The sequence below is a fragment of the Sebastes fasciatus genome, chromosome 7 (assembly GCF_043250625.1).
Source record: "Sebastes fasciatus isolate fSebFas1 chromosome 7, fSebFas1.pri, whole genome shotgun sequence".
NCBI lineage: Eukaryota > Metazoa > Chordata > Actinopteri > Perciformes > Sebastidae > Sebastes > Sebastes fasciatus.
Genome location: NC_133801.1, coordinates 31,931,847 through 31,950,219, shown reverse-complemented (window position 1 = coordinate 31,950,219; position 18,373 = coordinate 31,931,847). Strand labels below are relative to the sequence as shown.

At 38.1% G+C, this 18,373-nt stretch overlaps 1 protein-coding gene and 1 long non-coding RNA gene across 8 annotated transcripts; both read left to right on the top strand.

Moving 5' to 3' along the window:
- The first annotated feature begins 3,629 nt into the window (after nucleotides 1–3,629).
- LOC141770842 (uncharacterized) lies at nucleotides 3,630–5,742 on the top strand. Its single transcript, XR_012594630.1, has 2 exons — nucleotides 3,630–3,959; nucleotides 5,154–5,742. It is a non-coding gene; the product is annotated as an uncharacterized LOC141770842 (long non-coding RNA).
- A 3,408-nt stretch (nucleotides 5,743–9,150) lies between these two features.
- On the top strand, nucleotides 9,151–16,693 carry LOC141770614 (uncharacterized). 7 transcript variants are annotated; one of them, XR_012594601.1, is made up of 4 exons: nucleotides 9,151–9,452; nucleotides 11,991–12,065; nucleotides 12,171–15,343; nucleotides 16,664–16,693. XR_012594601.1 is itself a non-coding variant. In XM_074640329.1 (4 exons), the coding sequence occupies exons 1-4, from the start codon at nucleotides 9,374–9,376 to the stop codon at nucleotides 13,208–13,210; spliced, it is 1,140 nt and encodes a 379-aa protein (XP_074496430.1). In that variant the 5' UTR covers nucleotides 9,152–9,373; the 3' UTR covers nucleotides 13,211–16,650. The 7 variants fall into 7 exon arrangements, 2 of the variants coding, with proteins under 2 accessions (XP_074496429.1, XP_074496430.1); XR_012594598.1 differs by having other exon boundaries at nucleotides 12,171–16,572; nucleotides 16,664–16,692; XR_012594599.1 differs by lacking the exon at nucleotides 16,664–16,693 and having other exon boundaries at nucleotides 12,171–14,335; nucleotides 14,421–16,650.
- Nucleotides 16,694–18,373: the final 1,680 nt, after the last annotated feature.

The following is an 18,373-nucleotide window of genomic DNA, read 5'->3' as shown; positions in this document are numbered from 1 at the left end:
ACACCATACAGTAGCTCTAGTGCGTGTGCGTGTGCGTGTGCGTGTCCGTGTGCGTGTGTGTGCGTTCCTTGTGACAAACTATCCTTGTGACATTTTGTCTGGTGCTCAGTAGCCCCAGTTTGTGTGTGTGTGTGTGTGTGTGTGTGTGTGTGTGTGTGCGTTCCTTGTGACAAACTATCTGCCTTTTGGAAAGTGAGGACATTTTGTCTGGTGCTCACCTCTTCAAAGGTTGATTTTCTGGTTCAGGATCCCCTCTATGACGTTTTAAAACTTTGAATACTGATTTGCACCTTCAGCGGGTGAATGTGAAAACAAACTGCACACGCATTATTCTGCACAGTGAAGCTCAAACAACCGCGTGAAGGAACAATAAGTAACCCGCATTTTTGATTGGAGGGGGAATTTAAGATTAGATTAAGGTTTAGTTTCAAGTTCAGCCTTTCAGCTTGAATTCAGCTCAGGTTTTATTCCCATTAGTAATAATAAATTGTACTTGTCACCAAGTTAATTGATGAGATGTGGGAACACAGTGATATTGATATAGAAATAATTCAAATGGGGTAAGAAACAAGCTGCCAGACGATTAGAAAAAAAAACCAGGTTAGTATTTGGAAGAGAAATCAAAGATGAACAGTAAACTGTCATATGTAAACATCCACCACTTACTGTAGCTGTGCACAGTTTTCCTGTGCAATGAGGCGTTATTACTGACATTTCAAGTGTGGCCTCAAAATACAATGGTTTAGGTGTTTTGCTTAAACTGACCGCTTGTTTTCAACCTGTCTGATCATCTGGCTGCTATTTGACTTTGTTTAACAATGTTCGAAATACGTGACATCATCTCCCCACTGTAGCACAACACGCCCATATAGAAATCTTTCATGTAAAATAGCCACTTTGATTCCAACTTTGGTAGAAAATCTTGTGTTCATTTAGGCTATACCACTTACAGTATAGCCTAGTAATTGAATGCTGTAAATAAGTATTCTACTCTATATTTACAGTAGCTATAGAAAGAAGCTTTTTGAGAAATTTCCAGGACATCAAGAGTATCTTCTTCCTCTGTGCCACAGATAGATAGATACTTTATTGATCTCGAAGAAAATTTAGGATAGAACTCCATTGTTGTCCAAAAAATATTACAAACACATCAATGAGCCACACTGTTGCGCTGGATAACATGTTCCTTATTACAATGAACACACACACTGTAATTTATTTTGACTCAATCCCACACACTGTCCTGCTGCCACAAATACTCATTAGAGCACCAAATGTGGATTAATCTGCCATTAAAATTAGTCCCCAGCAAATGCAATATTTCATCCTGTACAGTGACCAGCTGTTTCAGGAAATAACATTATCTTTTTATAAAATGAAAACTATATATTTGTGACCCATATTTATATACTTGTGTCTTCAGTTAGAAACCAATGGGTGTGGAGCTGAGTGGAACAGCCAGCCTCAGACTTGAAGAGTGGAGGGAATTTTGCACTTGTCTCAGCGATTGTCCTGACCTGTCCTTGAAACTATGTTTTTCTTATAAGGAAAAAATTACAACTGTTTTTATTGTATGTATTTGAGGGTGTTTCATGAATGAGAGAGCAATGGGGAATGACATGCAACAAAGGTCGGACTCTAATTGGGAACATGACATGGTGATGGTTTTATTAAACTTTTATGCAATATTTATATCTGTAAATGTGAGGGTAAATAAGAATAATCAAACTTTTTATGTGACGTCTTTTTTACACAACATGCAAAGTGTTGCATTTCATGGGACTTTATTTCTTTCCTTTTCCCAATTGTATATTTAATTTTCTTGGGTGAATTATTAGTGATTAATTCAATTTAGACAGAATTGGGACATAAGGTATAAGGTATAAAGAAAGATTACTGTTCTGTAAACGTACAGTAAATTATTTACCACAATCATGTCGAAGAACAGGTCTTTAAAAGTTTGAAGACAGTGAAACACTTCTGTATGTTTTTGGCAAAAATACAGCTTCAGTTTCAAAAAGGTTACATAATATTTTGTATCTATTGGCGCATTGTCCAAAACTCTTGAGCGAAATTAACTTAAAAAATTGCACCAACTTATCAAAAGTACATGAATTAAATATAAATGACAATCTATTGCACTAGTCTGAGAAACAAGTGTGAGAAACATGAAGAAATTGTTTACAAAGAAGCAGAATGAAATAAAAAGAGGAATTTTAAACTGTTGCTGCATTTTTATACACTGAGTGAACTGTTGTTGTTTAAATTATTGTGCAATGTGTCAGATCATACTGTAAATAATCAATAAAACTTTTGTGATGGAAGCCAATACAATTAAAATAGCCTTTTTTTATAAATGATTTTTCATTTTGCAGACATTAAACTTAATTAAATATTTTATTCATGAATGAGATCCTTGTCATTTAAACACACGTGAATTTTTTTGTTAGGGCCGAATGTTTAGAGGAAATATGACAACCAGACAACACTTTCAGTATGTTGTCCACATAAGTCAACACATGAGGTGTTCATTTAGGGTCACCTGCTGGTGTAGACACTATAGGCACGTGCTGGGAGCATCAGGGTGCTCAAGGGATGCATGATGACTGACAAAGAGAGTATTATACAGAACTAGAAAATGCATTTCCTGCTGAAAATGTGTGGGAATGCTGACAGCTGAAATGTATTGCAAAGCATTGCTGAAAATGCAGAAATGTGAGATGACTTGCCTAAAAATGTTAAAGCTCAAATGCATTGCACTGCACTGCTGAAAACCCTAGAAGATGAAATGTACAACGGGCAGAGTTGGAAGCTGAACTGCATTAGCTAAAGAAGCTAAGAGCTGAAATACATTGCTAGAAAAGCTGGAAGCTAAACTGTAATACTGTCAAAAGTGTTAAATTTGAATTTTCCTGAATAGGCGAAAAGACATTGTAAGAGCTGACTATTTTGATAGTTGAACGGTTTCTGTAGCTAAAAGTATGCAGGACTAGTTAAAGGCCAACAAACGTACAGAGGAAATAGTTGAAGAAGTTGAAGAAGTTGAAGAAATTGAATAAACCTTAGAAGAACAATACTGGGAATGCTTACAACTCCTGATGAGCTATCATGATCAAGGCAAATTATTTTTGTGCCTCCTTGCTGTGCATGCATCCTCAATTGGTGTTCACAGATACTTATAACATTAAAACTAACATGGCTACTTCTACATTTGTATGCTTAAAGGGTGTGGAGTTGGAGTCTAACTGTGACATACATAATCATTCCATCAATATTTCTCTTAATTTGTGTCCAATTGCTTCAGTTTGTTCAGTTGGATTTATTTTTAAAGTATTGACCGGAAGTTATCATGTCTACTTTGACATATTTTTACTAGATGTAGTTCCTCAATGTGACCACTTGAGGGCAGTAAACACAACTCTATATGAATCATGCCAACATTCAGCCCCACACATTATATCTGTATTATTCCCACTGTTGTAGTCTTTAACTTATGTTTTTACATTTTATACTTCTACTCCACTACCTTTTGGAGGCAAATATTATTATATTATTCCACTACATTTACATTTAGTCTTCTAACTTCTTGTCAGACTTGTCCAGCCCATAGACACCATTAATGTGATAGACACCCAGCCAGGTGCTAATTGATGAGTAGTCTGTGTGACCTACGTAGTTTCTGTGTGGGCGGGATTTAAATGAACGAGATAACGCGAGAAGAGCTCATACTGACAGCTGCTAAGAAAACAAACACTGGTTTTAAGTTCGGCCAAGTTGCTGTTTACTTATTCAGTTAGCAGCCTGCAGTATTGTATTGTGTTGTAACCCTGTAAAACGCGACAGGGAGCTTTGTTCGGAGCGGTTTTCTATCAGTAATTACACTTAATTGGCGCAAATGCGGTGAACAAACCGAGGACTGTTTGCTAGCAGGCATGAGAAAAGACTGAGTGTGTTTCTGAGTGAGTATATAAGGTCACTATTTGTACACTGAGTTCATGGACATGTGGAGCTAAAAGGAGAGACTTAAGTCTCTATAGTATTTGTGGATTTCTGGATAGTTTACTTTACAGTTTAGCTGTCACAAGATGGATCCATCATCATCCCAGTTCTGGAGGAAGTTTGAGGTTTTTTGTGTTGTATCTTTGCTGGTGTCTGGCTGGCACTGTTTACATCTTCACTAAGAATTATTAGTCAATAGACTAGTAGGCTATATGCTATTTAGTATAAAGTAATTTACAGTATCATACTCCAAAACATGTTTAAGCTACAGTATCACACTATTAAACACAGTACAGTATCATACTTCTAAACATGTTTAAGCTACGGTATCATACTATAAAGTATCATTATCCAAGAAACATTTAGGCTACAGTATCATAATATTAAACACAATTACAGTATCATACTCCAAAAATATTTACAGTATCAAACTATAAAACACAGTTACAGTAGAGCAGTTATAAAGCACACTCATGGTAAAGCATCAGTACAGTAAAGTTACTGTAAACACAATACAATGTCTAACAGTGGCATGTAACTGTAGTGTTTCTTGTAATGAACTCATCATGGTGTTGATATAGTGTTATATTTAATTTTACTATTGTAAATTGATAATGAGGTTGTTAAGAGATGGAGAGACACTTCTAGTAAAGTGGTAGGAGAATGTTTTTGTTGAGGAAAGGTCATGTTGTATGTTGTACCACTAGATGGCAGCATATAACAGTAACATGGTGAACTGTTGCTCAGAAAATATGGGTGTTGTTGATTTCCAGGCAATCTTGTAAACAAAAGAACGATGGGCAGACACACTGTAAAACATTGTTTTCTTATTCTTTTATCCATGGATATTAACATTACATTAGCAGGATAGCTTTGTCCTCATCAGTTGGATAAATGGGTCAATACCTACAGTGTGTGTGTTCTTTGTCTGGATTCAAATGTACAACCTTGCAGAATGTATTGAGTAAGTAAATGGATGTTGAGTGTGAGCATAAGAAGACAGAGAAATCAGGCTGTGTGTAAAATCTTGGTTTGATTGTTATTTTTGATACTTTGATAAATGACTACTTGTACTGCATGTTTGAATTTAACACTGTTATTTTTTTAGTTTTACAATGATGAATCTTTGTTTTCCTCCTCTGTTTTCGTCACAGAATCACATCAAACATGCAGAAGGTTGAGGATGCTTTCAGGGTCTTACTCAATTCAGCCATTGTTTTGAGCTTAAATGGGTCAGTGTTACAAAGGCAGACTGTATCTGAGCAGAGCTGAACCATGGACTGTCAGTGGCGAAGTGAAGGGTGCTGATCTCCAATTAACTTAAGAAGAGATCGCTGTGGTTGAAGGGCCAACACCTGCTGGTCTCCACTAGCTGGGGAGCAGATACAAGGGGTCAGCGAGGCCACAGCTTGTGCCAATACATCTAGGATTTCAAAGTTCAACTGCTAGCAGCTGATACCAGGGTTACAATAATTAGCTTTTTAGGATTATGTCCAGCCGTCCGACTGAAGTGTAACAATGAGGTAATGTTAATGACCTTTTATTTAGTTTTGTTCTAATTTAAACACCAACTGGAGTGATCTGAATGTTTTCTATATTTCTTTGCAATTACATATTTATAAGACTGAGTCAAAATTACAGAGAAACAAATAGTGTTGTCACTGTATCGCAAGTTGTCAAATTGTTGTTTGTAACTGTATCTGTAATCAGTGAGAGTGGTAAATAAATATGTATGAATACCCATTTTTTAATAAGAGAATCACTTAAGGTTAAAGGTCAAGATAGTGGTATTAACATATTTGTATTACAAATGTATATTCACAAATAAAAAATCAACAACATATTTATACAGCTCTATAATGTCTGTAATGTAATGTGTGATAACGCAACATACTGACAATTAAAAAGTCCCAGGCCATTATTATTGGATTATTTGTATTGTTACATAATGTGTTAGAAACATGATACACCTGCATGTCTATGATTTCAGTGTAGTGTTATCTAAGTTTATATTAACAGGTAATTGCAGGACCTGGCAGTTATCAGTTGCTACTGACAACCATGAAGAACAGACAGAAAACATACCCAATAGAATCCTTTGTTGCCATATCCACCTGCACAGAAAACATTGGCAGGAAGACGACGCCTTTTCTCCTCACAGACTTGCAGGTTAATGATAGAAACATCCACCACTCTGAGCTCATCAACAACTTTACCAACAGTACTTGTGAAAGCTCATCCACAGCTACACGGCACATTTCTTTTCTTTTATGCTCATTTCAGATCTGGGAAGTGGAATTGGTTGCACTCTGTTGTCCAGTCCAGCCTTCCCAGACAGCTGAAGACACAAAATCAGAGAGGAGAACTTAAAAACTAGCAGTGTCTAATTTCACAACATCCTTCCTTTTATTCATCAGACTTCAATTTAACAAACAATTGTTGGAATATGGAGCTGATAAAAATAATGATGAAAAAGAATTGACCCAAAAAAAGTATAATGTCACCTGAGAATATGTACTTACTCTGAGGAGCATGATGTCAATACCATTTCAGAACATGGGTGTTTGTATCTCTTTGCAATGTATCTAATGTTTCCAGCATCAACCCTCTTGAGATTGTGGGTAAAGAACAATACTTGTAGGTTCCCTGAATGAGAGATCATAGAGAGGTTGTCAGTACAATAATAATAGGTCTATATTTTTTCATTTTTAAAAAGTTGGTTAATAAGTCTTTTAAAATTGATTTTTAATAACATGAATCAAAGATTGCTGGAAATGTAACTCATAAGTCATCCCAAATATCTCCTGTAGTCATATATATACTGTATAATCTTGATTAATTCATCTTAATTCACATGCAGGTAGTTATTTGTCCCATTACTTGGTTGCCGAATGTCAATATGCTCTATAATTGTAAAATGTATGTTTGCCTGTAAATATTTGCTTGTAAAATGCATTTATTAGAATTCTGCAGGTGTCAAATATGATAAATAGAGGCTTACATTATCATCATAACCAATAAACAACACTTACACAGGGGAGTTGCATCTCTGAGGGCGGTACACACAGTGAATACTGAGTATTGCAGGAGCAGTTAGAACAAATAGGATGGCTTTGAATGCTTTTTGCTACTTTATATACACCCCTCCATGCATAATGAAAACAGCAGTGTTTTATGTTCAGTTTTATATTGTTACTCAAATGAATAAAATAGGCCTATGTTACTTTTATTGACACCAACAAATTGGTTCCACATGATAACAGTTTGACAAAGAAGTGGTTTTATGAACTGGTGTTTAGGTCAACACTTATTATACACCATGGGGACAAAACTGAACAGAGTTTCACTGCTTGAAAAAGGATTGGGTCGACAGTGCTGAAAGGAAATAAGACAAAAAGAGGACAAACGTGCAAAATCAGAAGTCTGTCAAATATGAAAAAATTAAAGAAAGTAAAGTTCTTAATGATAAATGGGAAATAGACATTGGCAATGCCTTCGAGGACTTTGAGTGGAAGTCCATCTGCGATAGCTCTCAGTCATTCTCCTATAACAGTCGACACAAATTCTTACAGTTCAACCTTATTCACAGGGTTTACTTGACTCCTCAACGCCTCCATAAGATAAATAGTAGCTATTCAGAATATTGCCCTAGATGTAAGTCTGAAACAGGGACTCTTTTACATATGTTCTGGACATGCAGTGGCCTGGAGCAATACTGGAGATCTATCCTGGACATCATTAAAAAGATTGTGCAGGTGGAAATCCCAACCAACTGACACTACTGGGGGACCACTCAGTTTTACCAGTCAATCTGAGGGGCAATATTCGCTTTATCAGACTAGCCCTAATCGCATCTAGTAAATGTATAGCCATTCGCTGGAAAGATGAGGAGCCCCCTAGTGTATCTTTTTGGCTAAAAGAGCTCTCATCATATTTACCTTCAGAAAAGATTATGTTTAATCTCAAAAAGAAACCATGGCTCTTTGATAAATGTTGGGGTGACTTTGTAACCTTTTTACATACTGGTACTTCTCTTAATGGTGTTGTCCATAGTCAGACCGTTTAAGAGAATATACTGCATGTATATAGCTTGTCTATCTCTTGTACTGCTATTACTTCTGTAATTCTCTCTCTTTATTTGTTTTTACTTATTGATATGTGTATGTATGTATATATATGAATATATATATATATATATGTATATATATGTGTATATATATATATATATATATATGAATATATATATATATATATGTATATATGAATATATACTGTATGTTCTTTCTTTATTTTTAATTATTATTTTTTTACTTTCTCATTTTTTTTCTTTACTTGTATTTATCACAATTATGGCTACTGTTATTTTGTTATCATATATGCTAAGTTTATTCATGCAATTATCCTAAAAGAACTCAATAAATATATTGTTTAGAAAAAAAAAATGTGAAAAAATGATTTGCATGTTGGTGGACTACAATAAAATGCCTTTCCTGAATGTCAGTTGATGCTTCAACAGACTATTATATCTTAAAAATAAACATCATAAAACAGATTAAAAATATCCAAAACCAGAAAATAAATAGCTGCCTATACAAACAATGAATCAAGAGCTGCAGATTTCTGTACTTCAAACTGCAGAAGAGCTCACTGTGATAGTAAGCCTGTATCTTTTACCTAAACTGACTGCAGATATTTCGATTGGTTATTCACAAAACACACACAAATGATCCTAAATACTATAACTTCATGCAATCACACTGTTACCATGGCTCAGTTTCACTTTTCACATGTCAACATGATGGCCTGCAGTGGCCATGCTGTGTATGGAGGCATCAGGTGCTGCAGCTCCTGAAAGATCCTGAACATAAATTATGATATTGTCTGCACAAGATAATATATATATATATATATATATATATATATATATATATATATATATATATATATATATATATACATATGTATATATATATATATATATATATATATATATATATTTCTGTCAGTTTTGAGGCGATGGGATATTATACACATCACAGAGTATGCAAAAAATACATGCAGAAAAAAATGTTCCTAATTAAAATGTAAATATATTAGCCTTTATAGTATAAATGATACACACATGTGCGTGCGTCAGTGAAAGTCATGGAAACAGAACGGTGACGCGCGGCCGAGGTCATATAAAAGCTTCTGCTGACCTTCGTTCTCTCCCTTTGCACTTGGATCTGACACTAGTTGGCACCTTTTGCAAAACTGACCGCTGGCGAGCTGAACTCTTTGGAGGAAAGCATTTAACTGATCTTGTTGGAGAATCAATCACCTGAAGAAGAAGCAGAAGAAGCAGAAGAAGAAGCAGACCAAACTACCTGTAGAGATGTCTGTCAGCACAGCTCCTCTCGCCGAGCAACACCTGCTCACCGGTGGCCGGTGTGACCCGGACCATCACGGAGCAGGTAAGACAACTAAATTCATTCATTCATTCGTTCATTTAACGTTTTTAAAGAGGTTCATTAAGGGTTTTCTCTTAATGAACCTCTTTAAAAACGTTAAATGAACCCATTTTGTTGAATGTAAAGGTGAATAAGTAACAGAATATCTGATGGCCTGTTTGAAAGCACTGATTGATCCTCGACGTTTTCTCTGTAAAAGTTTAATTAGCAGCTTTGAATGTATTAAAACTCGCGGTAAAAGATGTGGAATATATGAACAATGGTGCAGTGATTTGAAAACACATTTATTTTGGTTTGAGAGCCTCAATTTAGTTAAAATGTGTAGTTAGAAGTTTGGCGTTGAAAGTTTTGGAAACAAAATGGTGACTGGGCTAATTTTTAAAAAATGCGTGAAGATAAATTTTTAAAAAATGCGTGAAGATAGATATTTTTTGTAACCATGGAGATGATGTTACCATGGAGATGATGTAACTGTTAGGTGGAAACGTCGGGCGCTATTAAGAGCTGACGTCAGCACGTCAGCACGTGCAGATGTAAACAAACCAGACCCGTTCCTCTGTGTGGACAGATAAGATGACTTTACTGGTTTTAAATTCAGAGTTGTTGTTATCGGAGCATCGGGTTCATTTAAGTTCAAAGTTCATCACATTTATGAACTAATTTTCAGATATTCGTTAAAACATATCATCAGATCCATGTTTTTTTTTTATAAGAAAATAGATGAATTGAACTGCAGGTGTTTGGCTGTTGTTGAACAAAGAGCAAGAACTGTTGTGTTTAATAACTTTTGGTACAATAAATGACTTTATTATAAACATTATTTAATAATTATATTCCACTATTTCTCAATAGCTGGTAATTTATTTAATAGATAAAAGTTACATGTAAGGTAAGCGGTTACAATTCACCCTCTGATGCCCCGATGTTAATAATACATATAAATGAGGTCATCTACTGACCAGTAAACAGTGGATCTGCAAATAAAGCGTTTGCATCATGCCTATCAATTAACTTCATATTACTATCCTAGAAATGTATTAAATAAATTACCAGCTATTTATTACCTGCTTTGCAATAGCGGAATATAATTATTAAATAATATTGTTTTGTTTTTTTAATATACATTTTTAAGTAAATATTTGGATAATTTCAAAGAAACTTCAAACATGTTACTTGCTAATATCACCTACTTACCATGACATTTGCGGACATGTAAAATGAAGTGTTACCTCACTTATTATTATTATTATCATTATTATTATTATTACTATTATTATTATTATTATTATTTAGGACTCTTGCACTTGACATGTTGTTATTTAACACGGAAATGTAATTTCATTCCGAGTGAAAACAATTACTGGTTTTCGTGGTTTGTCATGTAACTGCGCGGTGACTGCTCGTGCGTACAGGATGCCACAGTCTCGTGCACGCGCTCTGATTTGTAATGTATAAACTGGGAGAATAAGCGACTATAGTATAGTATGCACAGAAGCTCAGACGTTTGTGTGGTTATGCTGGAGAAGCTCTGTTGTTGGATGCGCGTGAAAGTACCCAAGGTTCAGCGTGCATAATTACGCATGCAGTTTTGTTTATGTATTTGTATTTCACACCGCTTATTGCAAACCATAGGAGTGATGGAGATTGTGACATCATCTTGCAAACACACAGTTGACACAGCGTCATGAAAAAACAATCCTCTTCTAAAGTATGCCTGGGGTCTCAACGGATTATATGCCAATTCTTTTTCACATCATATGCCAGAGTAATAAATGGCACACTGTACACCTGTGTCTGTATTGTTATGCACTGATGGTGCTCTGTGACTGATAAATGTTGACTTTGGAACATGGTTTCATAATCAGAACTCGGTCCGTTACTATTTCTTGTAATGCCTCTGTTCAGTTGTACAGTTTTTATTAACATTTCTTGTTAATAAAAGCCTGTGTGACGTCATCTTGTCCCTGTAAAAATCGAGGTTTATCTTGTTTGTGTGATACTGTCACGTTTGTGCTCACAGGGGGACTGAGCAAGGCAACTTTTTCAATAAGGTAAGGTTAAGGTAAGAACTTCTGAAAATCAGCATGTTCTTACAAAGTTGTGCGTGGTGTCTGTGATCGTGTGCTGGAGTGCTTGTCGGGATCTGAATCAGTGTGTGACCCTTTTATGTATGTTCTTTAACACCTTCTTATATAAGTGATGGTATCTTGCATGAACACTAATATCTGCCAACATGAGGAGGTTACTGGTTATTCACATGAGAGATATTTGCATGTGTGTTTGTTTTGTCTTCTCACCAAGTGGATGTGTTGGAAAAGGGGAACGTCTGCAACGTGTGCTATTTAACAACACACAAACATAGTCCTGATAAAGCATAATTTAAGTTTTCAAGTTTTAATCTTTAATCTGTTATTTTAAGCTATTTATAACAGTATAACTAAATAATTTTTTTTGGATTATTGCTTATTTAGTCACTAATAATAATTGTAATAAGAAGTGGTTAGGTTTTTCCGTATACTTAAACTTTTTTTTCCCTCACAGGTGTCTCCAACGTCATTGAACGTCCTGCAGCTGAAGCTCCCGATGTGATCAGGATCATCAACGATGACAACAAAGGTAACACTCTCACTGTTGTTGTTCTTGATGACGATGGCCCTGAAGAAGCAGGCGTTCACATTCCTGAGGGAAATGAAGGTGTAGGCATCCCCCCTCTCTCCTCAGACATTGATGATGAAGATCAGGAAGAGGAGGTTGAAGATGTGGGCATCCCCCCTCTCTCCTCAGACATTGATGATGAAGATCAGGAAGAGGAGGTTGAAGATGTGGGCATCCCCCCTCTCTCCTCAGACATTGATGATGAAGATCAGGAAGAGGAGGTTGAAGATGTGGGCATTCCCCCTCTCTCCTCAGACATTGATGATGAGCAAGAAGCGGTTGAAGATGTGGACATCTTACCTCTCCTCTTCACTCACCGCTTGGCTTTTGAAGATCAGCGAGAGGTTGAGGATATGGACATCTTCCCTCTCCCCTCGGCTTTGGAAGATCAGCGAGAGGTTGAAGATGTGGACATCTTCCCTCTCCCCTTGGCTTTGGAAGATCAGCGAGAGGTTGAAGATGTGGACGTCTTCCGTCTCTTCTTCCCTCACCCCGCGGCTTTGGAATATCAGCGAGAGGTTGAAAATGTGGACATCTTCTATGGCGATGATGAGGAAGATGAGTCAGTCACAGATGACAGCGATGACTGGAGTGACAGGGCTGAATCTCCTGACCGGATCAGCGATGACTCTGGTTATGAGAGCATGTCATCTGAGGAAGAAGAGGAAGATGGTCATCAGGGTGATAATGAAGATGTAGAGGAGTTTGAGTTTGAGATTGACGATGTCATCTTTCGAAATCCTCGCTTACATCGGCAGCCTCCTCAGCTTCAGGAACCTGATCAGCATCAGGAACCTCCTCAGCACCAGGAACCTGATCAGCATCAACAACCTCATCAAGATCAAGGAATCATCCGGGAGGAGGCCAGCTCTGAAGAGCCGACTCCCTCAACTTCCTGCCCTAGCTCCTCCAGGAAGAGGAGCAGGGAGGAGGGCGATGAGGAGACGGATCCTGCTAAAAGGCCCAGAGGGAGTTACGAGGAAAGCCTCAGAGAAGAGGACAGCTCAACTTCTGGCCTCAGCACCTCCACAAAGAGGAGTGGGGAGAGACACTGGGAGGTCACCGCTAAGAGGCCAAGGTGGTATGATGACAGCGACTCAGATTAGGATTTCTGCCCCATATGAAGCAGGACTGACAATCCATCTGGAAACAGTCACATCTGATGCCTGGATTTCTCTTTGTAGCAGTGAGGGGTGGTCTTTGCATCTGGCAGGACTGGCAGCACCCTAGGTAGAGAGTTGCACCAGGGCCTGTGTGTACCCAGTGACTTGATTTTAGGTTTGTAACTTTAAGAAGTGTCTTTTGGGTCTGCTAGGACTTTTTTACCTTGAGGGCTGGCTAGTTTGTGTCTAACAGGAATGTTTATGCCTCTGCGCCGGTGACAGTCGTGGCCGGAGGCATTATGTTTTTGGGTTGTCCGTCCGTCCGTACCATTCTCATGAACACGATATCTCAGGTACGCCTGGAGGGAGTTTCTTCAAATTTGGCACAAACTTCCACTTGGAATCAAGGATGAACTGATTAGATTTTGGTGGTCAAAGGTCAAAGATCACTGTGACTTTACGTCCGTCCCATTCTCGTGAAAGTGATATCTCAGGAACGCTTGGAGGGAATTGTATTACATCTGGCACAAACATCTGCTTGGACTCAAGGATGAACTGATGAGAATTTTGTGTTCAAAGGTCAAGGTCACTGTGACCGCACAAAAACGTTTTTGGACGTAACTCAAGAATTCATATGCTAATCTTGATAATTTCACCGAATGCCTAATAGGATAAAATGATGAAGTGATGACATTTTGGACTTTTTTAATCTTGAAGGCTGAATAGTTTGCATTTGGCTGGGCTGGCACTGCCCTAGGTAGCATCATGCACCAGGGTCTGTTTTAGTTTTGTAAAATAAAGAGATGTCCTGAATGAGAAGATCGAGTCGGATGGAGCTCTTTGATTCCTGGAGATGTCAGAAGAGCCTCATAGAGGAGGACAGCTCTGAAGACCCGACTCGCTCAACTTCTGGCCTCAGCTCCTCCACAAAGAGGAGTGGGGAGAGATCCTGGGAGGTCATCGCTAAGAGGCCAAGGTGGTATGATGACAGCGATTCAGATTAGGAATTCAGCCCCGTATGAAGCAGGACTGACGATCCATCTGGAAACAATCACATCTGATTCCTGGATTTCTCTTTGTAGCAGTGAGATGTGGCCTTTGCATCTGGCAGGACTGGCAGCACCCTAGGTAGAGAGTTGCACCAGGGCCTGTGTGTACCCAGGGACTTGATTTTAGGTAAGTAACTTTAAGAGGTGTCTTTTTTGTCTGACAGGACTTTTTATGCCTCTGCGACGGCGACAGTCGTGGCCGGAGGCATTATGTTTTCGGGTTGTCCGTCCGTCGGTACCATTCTGATGAACGCGATATCTCAGGAGCGCCTGGAGGGAGTTTCTTCAAATTTGGCACAAACTTCCACTTGGACTCAAGGATCAACTGGTTAGATTTTGGCAGTCAAAGGTCAAGGTCACTGTGACTATGTCCGTCCCATTCTTGTGAATGTGATATCTCAGGAACGCCTGGAGGGAATTGTATTACATCTGGCACAACCATCTGCTTGGACTCAAGGATGAACTGATGAGAATTTTGTGGTCAAAGGTCAAGGTCGCTGTGATCTCACAAAATTTTTTTTTGACATAACTCAAGAATTCATATGCTAATCCTGATATTTTCACAGGAATGCCTAATAGGATAAAATGATGAAGTGATGACATTTTGGACATTTTTAATCTTGAAGGCTGAATAGTTTGCATCTGGCTGGGCTGGCACTGCCCTAGGTAGCATCATGCACCAGGGTCTGTTTAAGTTCTGTAAAATAAAGAGAGGTCCTGAACGAGAAGATCGAGCAGGATGGAGCTCTTTGAGTCCTGGAGTTGTCAGAAGAGCCTCACTCATAGAGGAGGACAGCTCTGAAGAGCCGACTCGCTCAACTTCTGGCCTCAGCTCCTCCACAAAGAGGAGTGGGGAGAGATACTGGGAGGTCATCGCTAAGAGGCCAATGTGGTATGATGACAGAGATTCAGATTAGGAATTCAGCCCCGTATGAAGCAGGACTGACAATCCATCTGGAAACAGTCACATCTGATGCCTGGATTTCTCTTTGTAGCAGTGAGATGTGGCCTTTGCATCTGGCAGGACTGGCAGTACCTAAGGTAGAGTTGCACCAGGGCCTGTGTGTACCCAGTGACTTGATTTTAGGTAAGTAACTTTAAGAGGTGTCTTTTGTGTCTGACAGGACTTTTTATGCCTCTGCACCGGCGACAGTCGTGGACGGAGGCATTATGTTTTCGTGTTGTCTGTCCGTCCGTACCATTCTGATGAACGCGATATCTCAGGAACGCCTGGAGGGAGTTTCTTCAAATTTGGCACAAACTGCCACTTGGACTCAAGGATCAATGGTTAGATTTTTGCGGTCAAAGGTCAAAGATCACTGTGACTTTACGTCCGTCCCATTCTCGTGAAAGTGATATCTCAGGAACGCCTGGAAGGCATTGCATTACATCTGACACAAATATCTGCTTGGACTCAAGGATGAACGCATTAGAATTTTGTGGTCAAAGGTCAAGGTCACTGTGACCTCACAAAAACATTTTTGGACATAACTCAAGAATTTATATGCTAATCCTGATAATTTCACAGGAATGTCTAAAAGGATAAAATGATGAAGTGATGACATTTTGGACATATTTGGATTCAAACCGCAACTTGACTGATTGGAGGAGGCATACCCCAAATAAATTAAATGAAACCCTAAATAGTCTTTCCAAAGCGTAAATATAATATAATATAATATAATATAATATAATATAACATAATATAATATAATATAATATTCATAAAAATGATTTATTTAAAAAAATTATATATATATCATTTATTGATTTGTATCTATTGATTTGAAAATGAATGAAAAGAAAGTGAATTTAGTCCTCCGAAGAGGAGGGGTTGTGTTGTGCCCCAAAAAAATTACCATAAAAAAATATATATTTATTTAAAAAAAATAATAATGATATATATATAAATAAATAAATAAATATAGTTGATAGGATTCTCTTCTCAGGCCTGGTCTTAAGAGGAGACCCCTCTTCCTGATCCAGGCCTGATTACCATGATCACTGCTCCTTTGTGTTGATAGTAGCCAGTTGAGGTATTTGACTGAAATGCCTCAACCTGGTTCCTACTGTATATGTGCCATGCTGGCCTGAAATTCACTGGGCTTCATGCTGAACTCACACCATTTGTGGACAAAGGTAAATACAAGATTCTGACTTGGTAAGTGACCTACAGTAGTCTAATAAAGACTCTAGCTTTCATATATTCCTGTTTATTCATTTAATAGCACTTATTTAATAAGTCAAAGATTACTCACTCTTTTGTACTTTGATTTCTTTGTATTTTTACTGAGGTGACAATGACTTGAGATACAGGTATGGAAATCATTAATAACATTATTTACATTATTATCAGTAATTCATTTAATATTTATCTTACTCACTTTTTTATATGTTTTTTACTCAGGTGCAGATGGCCCACCGGAGAGAGAAGACATCCAGAGTTTCAGTGACGACAAAGAAGAAATGCAAACATCCCGGGAAGCTGCAGCACCACAGCTGAACACACTAAACACACTTCTGCACCAAACCTGCTTCCAGAGCTCAAACCAGTGCGGCAACACTTAGAAGAAGACGACAGCCCCAGTCGAGACGATGAGGAGCGTCCCAAACTCACCAGTGCAGATGAAGCTGTCACTATGTGCTTCCACTGTGGTGGCAGGTTTGGGAAGCTCCACAAATCAAGACAGTCAAGGAAAGAGACACAGGCAGACCTTTATCATTGTTTATAGACACTATTGTATATTATTATTTTTACTACAGTTGTTTACTGTGCAGTACATTCCTACAAAGTAGGTTGGTGTTGAATTCATTAAAAATGGACTAAATGTAACATCCAGTGTTCTGTGAGATCCTCTACCCTCAGTGATGCTGCGTTAACATGAAGCTTCTCAAATACTGAATCCACTGCAGGTGTCACAATGTTTTTATTGGCTAAATACTTTCAGATTTGTAAACATTTTGACACGATGAATAAAACTCCATCAGATTTTTTCAAATTGAGTCCTGAAAATCCACAAATTCAGATTCCTCTCACATTAATTTGGACAAAATAACCAGAGGAATCTGGTCAAATCAAGTCTAATTTTAGATAAATGATTAAAATGACCTCAAGGCAATGAAGCCTAAAGTTTGGGAGGGTTTGTTGACTCGTGCTTAATGTTATTTTTTACATACTGTATATATACAGCGGGTAAAATAAGTATTGAACATGTCACCATTTTTCTCAGTAAATATATTTCCAAAGGTGCTATTGACATGAAACTTTCACCAGATGTTGGTAACCCAAGTAATCCATACATACAAAGAAACCAAAACAAATAAGTTCAGAAATTAAGTTATGTGTAATAATGTGAAATGACACAGGGAAAAGTATTGAACACATGAAGAAAGCGAGGTGCCAAAAAAGGCATGGAAAGCCAAGACAACAGCTGAAATCTATCAGTAATTAGAAAGCAATCCGGCCCCTTGTCAGTGCAAATTAATATCAGCTGGTTCAGTCCCAACTGATGGCATATAACAAGGTGTCACACAAGAAACATCTCATGAAGAGTAAAAGCAAAGAGCTCTCTCAAGACCTTCGCAACCTTATTGTTGCAAAACATACTGATGACATTGGTTACAGTTGCATTTCTAAACTTCTGAATGTTCCAATGAGCACTGTTGGGGCTTGGGGCCATAATCCGGAAGTGGAAAGAACATAATTTTACCATAAACTGGCCACAAACGGGTGCTCCTCACAAGAGTTGTCCAAGAGCCAAGGACCACTTGTGGAGGGCTTCAGAAAGACCTGGAATTAGCAGGCGGCCCCTCCCGAGATCAGCGAGCTGCGGCCGTTTGATTCTGCGGCAAAGTGCCGCCAAAATAAAGGTTGGGAAAAGTTTAACACCCAGCCAATCAGTAAACTGATCTTGTGACTCCTGTGACAGGTTGACCTAATTAACAAAGAATTTCTCCGCGCTTGAAACACATGAATAACCCTCCCGGCCGCAGAAACATGTAGTATTGCGGCGAGCCGCACTTCCCCCGCTGCCTGTTGTAAATTTAGCGCAATGAATCTAACTGCTAACTTCTTTAATAATGTTGTAAGCCCGCTGTGTTGGAAGCACACAACTCT

Excerpts from the sequence above, each read along its gene's own strand:
- LOC141770614 (XM_074640328.1), top strand. The coding sequence starts at position 9,374 with ATGTCTGTCAGCACAGCTCCTCTCGCCGAGCAACACCTGCTCACCGGT. Across the intron at positions 9,453-11,990 it reads CCCGGACCATCACGGAGCAG|GTGTCTCCAACGTCATTGAA; the intron begins GTAAGACAACTA and ends TTTCCCTCACAG. Across the intron at positions 12,066-12,170 it reads CATCAACGATGACAACAAAG|ACATTGATGATGAAGATCAG; the intron begins GTAACACTCTCA and ends CTCTCTCCTCAG.